Source organism: Cyprinus carpio, chromosome B4 (genome assembly GCF_018340385.1).
Source record: "Cyprinus carpio isolate SPL01 chromosome B4, ASM1834038v1, whole genome shotgun sequence".
NCBI lineage: Eukaryota > Metazoa > Chordata > Actinopteri > Cypriniformes > Cyprinidae > Cyprinus > Cyprinus carpio.
In genome coordinates, this window is record NC_056600.1 from 29,718,148 (window position 1) to 29,727,802 (window position 9,655).

The 9,655-nt window shown below is 40.8% G+C and overlaps 1 protein-coding gene across 1 annotated transcript; it reads left to right on the forward strand.

Moving 5' to 3' along the window:
* Positions 1-1,820: 1,820 nt before the first annotated feature.
* LOC109085031 (macrophage mannose receptor 1-like) lies at positions 1,821-5,037 on the forward strand. Its single transcript, XM_042723040.1, has 5 exons — positions 1,821-2,379; positions 2,593-2,631; positions 2,724-3,080; positions 3,522-3,869; positions 4,025-5,037. Exons 2-5 carry the CDS (start codon positions 2,595-2,597, stop codon positions 4,384-4,386), a joined length of 1,104 nt encoding a protein of 367 aa, XP_042578974.1. The 5' UTR covers positions 1,821-2,379; positions 2,593-2,594; the 3' UTR covers positions 4,387-5,037.
* The last annotated feature ends 4,618 nt before the right edge of the window (positions 5,038-9,655 follow it).

Sequence of the window (9,655 nt, forward strand, 5' to 3'; positions counted from 1 at the left end):
CATTACCTCCTGATGATGTCTGTCTTGCTGCTCCCTCAGGGCTGTCAGTTCTTTCCTGATTGCCTGGAGTTCAGTTATTTTCTTCTCCTCAGACTGAAGCAGCTTTTCACTGCACCCACAACGTCCCGTTTCTCCTTTGACGGGAGATTAATGGCTGGTGTTCTGGAAGATCAGGAGGATGTTGCTCAGCACACGAGGAGGCCTCAGACTGAGGTGAGTCAGGGGAAGGGAGCAATAGCCCAGGACCAGGTCTCATTGCTGATATTGAAGAGCCAGATTGCAGGAGGCCCGATGTGGGAGGCCTCAACTTTGAAGGCAAAGGCCTGGTCGATGCACATGCATCAATGCCTCCAGGACCCAGGATGGCCAAAACTTTCTCTTCCTCTGCATTCAGAGGAGGAACTGAATTGATACCCCCACCAGTCTATGTGCTGCAGCCCTCCGTTTGGTCACACTTGCAAAGTCCCTCCACTTATTCCTTCTTCTTCTGGGCTCCACTCATACCCATTGCCAGAAGCATTTATTTTTTGTGTGATTTCTGTCCAAAGTTCGTAATTGTGTTTTTTAGCTTGGAGAACAGCTGGATTTTATAAATTTCCACCTCCTCCAAAAGAACTGTAAGTTCTTTCTTTGTAAATTGTGGCTTTCGTGTAATTTTTCTGTCAACTCAATAAACTATGGTTGTATTGCAAGGGGACTTAAATAGGAAATGATCTTGAGCAAAATAAGCAACAGGTGTGCACAACAGTAGATCAATCACAGTATTTTCAGAACCCATAATTACTTTTTATTGTAATTTTGCTGATTTATCAATATTAAATAAGAAAATAAAAATGAGTTCATATGAAATAAAATTAACAGTTATATACTTTGTGATCAGAAAAGAGCACAACTGAACTCTGTGTAGACCTATATATGTTTTATTGTACAAATGTTGAATGTTGCGTGGTTACGTTATTACTGCGAAAGCGCATTGAATGCGAGCAGAAGAAAAGAAGAAAAGCATTTTACAGTAGGTGGTGGTATGTGCCCATGGCAATAGTCTGCCATTACATTGAAGAAGAAGAACGTTACAATAACAGCTCAAACCAGCGTGGTTCTAACGATGGATCTGCGTCACAGGTACTATGGTTTCGGGAAACAGTCGTGACTAGTTAGTTAGTTTCAATAACAATGCACCGTACTATGAAACGCTGACAGGTGAATCAAATGACGAAATCAAACACTGGAGAAAACTAGGTCACAGAGCACATGAGGAAAGAAAACACAACAAAAAGGTCCATGGGTGTGACACCTTCAACATCAGTCATTTGATTTCAAAAGTGAATAATGGCCATCTTAATTTCATGTTAGTATGTTTGTTAATTCATGTATTAATTAACAATTTAGGTTAAGCTAAATGAAATTTTATAATGTTTGCTAATCAAATTTACCACCTACAGCTACATTAAAAACACCACTGGAGGTCCTGAATTATTCTCCTCATGGAATGCACAAAGACATGCTAATAATTAAAAACATAATGTTAACTCAACTGTTGAAGTGACAGAGTATGTATTTCATTATTTATGAATTCTAATGTTCATTTTTGTAATGTTTCTACATTAAAATGTATTTCTTGAATGCATTTATTTACCTTTTTGTGCAATATATGAACGTGAGTCATGTATAGTCATTGGAGGTCATCATATGCATATTAATCAGTAAAAAAAAAAAATAAGGAAGGAGTAAGGAAGAAGTGCAAGCATGCTTTGTAACTAATGTATGAACTTTACTGTTATAATATTGACTGAGAGCTGACATCACATGAAGAGGAAGCAATGTCAAATGCAGGAATGAAAGTTCATTACAACATAAACCCTCATTGCAGAGAAATGTAATGTAGCGATTCAACAGTGAAGCTATTTTATAATAAACCTCACGGTGCAGGTTGACATGAAGATTTAGTGCTTTTAAATGTTTCTCTGTGTGCGACTGACTGACTGTGTGTGTGTGTGTGTGTTTCATTTGAATGTGTACATTGTGAAATAATGTGGACGTTTTCTGTGCCTATGATTTCCATAAATAAAGAGATGGAGTGTGTTGTTGCTTGCCTTTCATTTGCTTGTGTCAATACATTGTGTGCATTCAGAAACATACAGACTCTCAGTCTCTGCCACATTCAAATGAACACACTTCCAGAGAATTACAGCAACAAAGACTAACACAGAGAAAAATATCATAAAACACATGAATGAGGAAGAAAAATGAAACAGTCTTTTGTTTAGAGTAATAAATGATGTGATGCTGAATGAGGGATGAGAGCAGATATAATAATCACACAGTTTGAAGCTGCAAACAGAAACATAAGACTCAGGACAGAAACACACGACCTCTGAAGTAAGAACAACTCACATTTTCAATCTTTAACTACAATTAGACTTTGACATGATAGTATCGTCTTAATATACGTACAGTGCATTTTATGTTCCTGTTGGATTTTAAGATGGATTTTTAAAATATCTGAAAATATTATCATTGAAATTATGTTTTACACCAAAATGAATCTGCGAATATTTGAAATCTGAGTTTATTTATATTTTTCTTCCTCAGAAATGGATCAAACTCTATATTTCATTCTTCTTCTCATTGGTGAGTGTGTTTCTGGTTTTATTTCTGGTTTCTAGTTTCATTAGGTTTGATTCTGTTATGAAAATCATTAAATCAAAGCCTCTCTTTCACAGCTCTATGCTCTGTATCTAAATGTGTTCAGCGTCAGTATCACTTTATAAATGAGAAGAAGACCTGGACTGAAGCTCAGAGATACTGCAGAGAGAAATACACAGATCTGGCCACCGCTGACGACATGAACGACATGAAGGAGCTGAACAAGAGTGTGACTGATAGAAGTGTTCAGTATGTCTGGATTGGGCTGCAGAAGACGGGTCGTGATAAATGGCAGTGGTCTTCAGGTGAACCTGCGCTCTATCTGAACTGGGCTACTGGACAACCAGAAGGCAGAGATGATTGTGCTGGGATGAGAAATGGACAATGGAATTATTTGAGATGTACTGATAACCGATATTTCATCTGCTACAACAGTGAGTTCATTTTCACATGCACCATATACCAATTCTGGAATTGTAAACAGTATGACTGTTTAATTTGATCGTGAATTTAGAAGAGACTGTGTATATTTGTCACACTTTTATTGTTGAGACAATTTCTGTATCTACACAATATTTACCAGAAGAAAAGTCTTCATTCATTCATTGAACACACGTTGATGTTTTGTTGTCCCTCTATATGATAATTTGTCACAATGGAAACTTGCAATTAAAACGCATAAAAATCTGTGAGATCTAAACTGATCTTGTATTATTAATAATCAACATACAGCAGTGACTAGATGTGATTCAGCTTGATATTTTCAGCAGTAGATTAACCATGAAGGAATGATTTCAACATAAACCCTCGTTGCTGAGAAATAATATAAATATCTGCAGATTCATGAATCTTTTTCTCATTTGTTTTTCTTAAAGCGAACACAGGACTGGTCCTTGTCAATCAGCTGAAGAGTTGGAGAGATGCTCAGAGTTACTGCAGACAGAATCACACTGATCTGGTCAGTATGAGGAACCAGAATGAGAATCAACAGGTTCAGAAGATCATCAGTGATAATAACTCAACTAGATCATGGATCTGGATCGGTCTGTTCAGAGACTCATGGCAGTGGTCAGATCAGAGTAACTCCTCATTCAGATACTGGATGTCTGGTGAACCTAATAATCAAGGAGGTGATGACAACTGTACAGTGATTGATCCGAATGCTCAGGGACAATGGAATGACATCCGTTGCATCAACCAGTATCCTTTTGTGTGTCATGAAGGTGAGTAGATCCTGACAAAACACACACAATCCATCACCTGCAGATCTCATAAAGTTTACACTACATGTCCGACATGACAAATTCCTCCACAGTTTGTTCTGCATGTTGTTTTTGATCAGTCTCTCTCTAGTCTCTTGTGGTTGTTTGGTTTCCAGATAAACTGATTCTGATCAAGGAGAATCTGACGTGGTCTGAAGCTCTGAGATACTGCAGACAGAATCATGTGGATCTGGTCTCGGTTCATTCAGAAGAGATTCAGCGTCGTGTGATGAACGTGGTTAAACGAGCGTCTACTGCGGAGGTGTGGTTGGGTTTACACAACTACTGCATCATGAACATATGGCTCTGGCTGAGTGGAGAGGTCGTGTGCTATCAGAACTGGGCTCCAGGGAACGGGATGACACCCGAAAACTGCAAACTGGAGAACAGAAAAGGAGCAGTTCAGTCTGGAGGAGATCAGCGCTGGATCAGCCTTCCTGAATCTCACAAACTCAACTTCATCTGCAGCAGAAATTAAGAGCTAATGTGTTTACTTACATTAACAGTTTTTATAGGCCACTTCATTATCTTTCTGATTTACTTTTATGTTTGTTTTGTTATTTAGTAAGTTCTGAGTGAATCTGCTTATTGGGTTTTAAAAGTAGGGTTTTATTTCTGCATTATAAAATATGTCTTTTGAGAAATTTTTTGTATATCTGGTGTGGTTATGACTATGTTTTGCACTTAATATCTTTTGAACACAAACACATGATAACAGAATATCAGCTCAAATAAACTCATCTACAGCCAGTATTGTCTCCTATTTCCCCTCAACATCACATTAAACTGTAAATTATATGTGGGCCAGGTTCAGCTGATCCCCATCCACCAATGGGAATACGACACCTACCTAAGCATCCATATATAAGGTCCCTCAGTATTATCAGCAGTTTTCGCATTGCTCAATAGCTAATTAAACTGCGAATTTGGCAGGCAAAATACCATCATCACAAGGAACCAGGAATTTAGCGAGTGGAATTCGTTTCCCCAATGGTCTCACCTCCGATTCATTCAAGTTTGTTATCTTGAACACGTGAATTCACCGCATTGATCATAAGTTGCCTGATTCGGAAGTGACTGAGTTATCATTACTTCATGCATCACTACATTATTGAAATGGACTCCACGAGTTAAGTGACCGACTCAAGAACAAGTTCAGATGGGAAATTCATTCCTAAAAAGGATATCTATGTTAGAGATCAAGCATCCTCACCACAGCTGCATGTTTCGCTCTCTCGAACGTCTTCACAAGCTAAATTCCTTTTAATGCTCTCAGGTTATTGGCAACATGTGTGTTGCTACGGCTATCCGCGTTGCTTAGGCTCATTTAGTTGTTTAGTTGCCAATGTGCGGTACTATCTGTTTACTTGCAATACACTTGTCGTTGCAATATGCTGTGCTTAAAGGGGGATGCAATGCAATTTCATGCATTCTGAGTTGTTACGGTATTAAGAGTTGGATTGTTGTGCTCGCGCACCAGTACTTCCTCAAGAGTAATGTCTTTAAAGATATGTTTGGATGTGTGGAAAAGATCACTTTATTCATTGTTATGTGAACAGTGGATGAAATTTGTTTTCCGGGGCAGTAATGGAGTTCCACAAGCGTGTTTGTTTCCGTCATTTCGGCGACAAATGTTTTATATCAAGTTACATTCTGACACTGGATTTGCACATTGTTTCATACGGAGCAGTCTTAGCGATAAATATCCCCCACGGCTCAGCTGTTTTCGGAGAGAATCGTAAGCTTTATCTTTCTTTTATAAACCTGATTAAACTGAAGACTCTTCGGAAGATGTGAATGATGCAATACTACACTATAGGTTCTCAAGATTAACATGAGATTGGATGAAACTGTGTTATGTCCTCTTTAACCTAGTTAAGTTGTCTTTATTTTATAATACTTACAGCACAGATTTAAGCAGCAGAAAATAACGACCATGGTGCAAACAGAATAATTTCTGCTGTGACGCAGCTCCAAGAGAAAATGGTTAACGGTCGTTGTTCAGTTAAAGTTGTCTGCATCTGAAAACCTTGGCTGCTTACATGCTGCCTTGCTGCTTTTCAGCCAATGACTTCGCAGGCAGGGTTTGTTCATTAAGGTCATGAAACTGATATCGAACATGCTTCTAAGGCAGCTTAACTGTTCATTGAAATAAAACAAAATAGAACAAGCTTGTTGATAACTAAGTGAATATTTAATTACTTAATACTGATTTCTGCTAGAAATAACTTCAAACACCATCTTTATTTTGCAGAGAAGGATATATCTATTCTGCCTTTAAATATCGACCAAATGAAGGTATATCAGGAGGCAGGAAGTAAGGCTAACATTGAATTTGACGTGTCAAGATGCCTTCCTTCCTCAAAATGTGTCTTCCAAAGGCAGCATTTTCCAGTTCCAATGCAACCTTCATTTCAGTGTTGATTCTGTTCCAGTATCAGACATGCTTGTTCTTAAGCTCTTGGTTGTATTGGGAACATGCTTGTTCTTAGTTATAGTTGTATTGTTGGGAATACACTTGTCCCAGAGCTATCTGGTTGTTCTTGGAACATGCTTGTTCTAAAAGCCGTAGTCGTATTAATAACATGCTTGTTCTTAAGCTACCTGGTCGTTATTGGGAACATGCTTGTTCTTAAGTAATAGCTGTATTGTTGGGAACATGCTTGTTCCAGAGCAATCCGGTCGTTATTTAGAACATCCTTGTTCTTAAAGCTGTAGTTGAATTGGAAACATGTTTTTCTTAAGCCTATCTGGTGTTATTGAGAACGGGTTGGTTAAGCTTTTAAGGTATTGGGAACATATTCATTAGGTCAAAGTCTCTTTAAGACAAGTCATGTCACTCGGTGGCCATCTTTGAAACGCCTCTCGGGCGTGCAAGTGCAACTCCTGTCTCTTTGAATGGGGAAACATCAAATACTCCAAAACTGTTCACTAAGCTTACGATTAAATTTCATATCTGAAATCACCAAAGAAATCAGACAACAACTGTATCATAAATGTTGTTTCTTTTGCTCCAATACCGTTATAAAAAGCGTATTTTTCAGGCTAGATCAGCCAGTGCGCATGCGCAGTCCTGAGTGCATGTCTCAGAAAATTGACTGTTGCTATAGCAACAGGGAATTCTAACAGCAGCTGCAGTGACGTGCTGACTTTACCGATTAGTGATTGGCTCTTTCATTCATAAGGCAGCAGGGCTTCCTGCAGTTGAGGAGGCATTGAGCGTTGCATTTTTCTCCATTCAAAAGTGACATGTCTTGGGTATTCTATAGTCTTTGGGTCATCTGTTGAAGGCAACATGCTTGTTGCTTCAGGTTATGGGGGTTTAGCCAAAATATTTGTTTTGGTCATTGGTTAAGTAGGGTTAAACCGAATCAGAATGCAGGTTTTTGTGCCACTTAATGCCAGAGTGATTGACTGAAATATTTGTCCTGTGTAACGATCAGTCCACTGAAGGCGAGTGTAGATGAACCCAAGTGCAGTTTATTTACAAAGGTGTAATCCAAAATCCAAACAAGATACACAGACTTGACTAGAACAGACTTGACATGGCATGAACAGACTAGACTCACCGACAGCAGGTTACAACATTACGTTAATACGACAAAGCACAATGGCAAAAACATGACTACTTATACAAACAATGAGGGTCACATGACAAGAACAAACCAATCGGAACAAGACACATGACTAAAGCAACCAATGAGAACAAACAGAACTGATAATCACATGACCAGACAATAACCAATGAGAACATGACACATACACAGAGCAGAGATACATGAGGGCAAGGGAAGCATGACACAAACAACATGAAAACAATAACATGAAACAAAACCCAAAACAGACATTACATATCCCCCCCTCTAAGGGCGGCTCCAGACGCCCAAACAAACAAAACCCAAAAAATTCCAGGAGGGTGGTGGAGTGGAGGAGGAACAGACCATGAAGCAGAGGGGAACCTGGGTCGTGGAGCAGCCCAGCGGGGGGCCATGGCGGTGCAGGCCCAGCGGGGTGGCCAGGCAGTGCAGGCCCAGCGGGGGGCCATGGCGGTGCAGGCCCAGCGGGGGGCCATGGCGGTGCAGGCCCACCGGGGGGCCATGGCGGTGCAGGCCCACCGGGGGGCCATGGCGGTGCAGGCCCAGCGGGGTGGCCAGGCAGTGCAGGCAGAGCTGGAAGCCATGGTGAAGCAGAGACATGAACAGACCACTTGGCCGTGACAGGACAGGCAGTGAGTTCATGAGCAGCCTCCGTGGCCGTGACAGGACAGGCAGAGAGCTCAAGGATGGCCTCCTTGGCCATGGCAGGACAGGCAGAGAGTTTGAAGGTGGGCGCCACCACCTCGGGTGGTTCTGCAGCGGAAGCCGCCTCCTCTGGAGATTCATGTCATGACGGGACTCTGGAATGACGGCCATGTTGAGACGAGACCCGTGGATGATCAGCTGAGGCATGACGAGACTCTTGAGTGGCAGCCATTTTGCAACGGAGCTCTTGAATAGCGGCCATGTTGTGGAGAATCTCTTGAGAAACATGACGTGAACAGGTGCTGGCTTGGCAGGCGTGATGTGAGGACTTGGCATACCAGGTATGAGATGAGCAGGCTTTGGGGAAGTGTCATGTTGTTCCTCCATGACACCCACAGTGAAAGCAGACCCACTCAACTGCAAAGCATAGTCAATATACTGTTCTAGTGATCAATGAATCCTTCCCCCAGGCAACTGGGAACGAATCGGTTCACTTAAACCCACTTGAAAAATGTCCTTCAGGGCCACATCATTAAAGTCCACCTGGTAGCACAGGTCACAAAATTCCTCAACATAGTCCTCAATGGCCTGATTACCTTGAAGGCAGAGGAGGCGTGAAACTGCTGGGTTCATGGTTGCGGTCGTGTATTCTGTAACAATCAGTCCACTGAAGGCGAGTGTAGATGAACCCAAGTGCAGTTTATTTACAAAGGTGTAATCCAAAATCCAAACAATAATCCAAACAAGATACACAGACTTGACTAGAACAGACTAAACTCACCGACAGCAGGTTACAACACATTAATACACAACAAAGCACAATGGCAAAAACATGACTACTTATACAAACAATGAGGGTCACATGACAGGAACAACCAATGAGAACAAGACACATGACTAAGACAACCAATGAAAACAAACAGAACTGAAAATCATATGACCAGACAATAACCAATGAGAACATGACACATACACAAAGCAGAGATACATGAGGGTAAGGGAAGCATGACACAAACAGCATAAATCAAACTACAAAATAAAAGACATGAAAACAAGAACATCAAACAAAACCCAAAACAGACATTACATCCTGGTTCTCCAAAATGGATGTTAAAAAGCATGGGCATCGCTAGGCCATTTTTAGTGGGGCTATAGTGATTAGCTCCATAAACTGTACACAAATTTGTGATCGCCTCAGAGTCAGTCACCTAATTACATATGAAAAGGCTGGCATACTTCATCTCCTCCCCGTCTTTCAGCGCGCTCATCAATCCGCAGACAATGGCGGCCCAGCACAAGCGGACTCAAACAGAAGTAGAAAGGACACAAGGTGTGTGTTATAATATCTGTATCTTTGCAGTTCTGTCATGAATACAGTTTACAAAAGGTCACGAGGAAGCAATCGGTTTCCCATCTACTGTAAAGTTTTCACTGCATTCCCGTCCCGTATTTAATGGTAAAATTATGCGCCCCATTAATAAATCAATATGGGACACAATTTTGCAC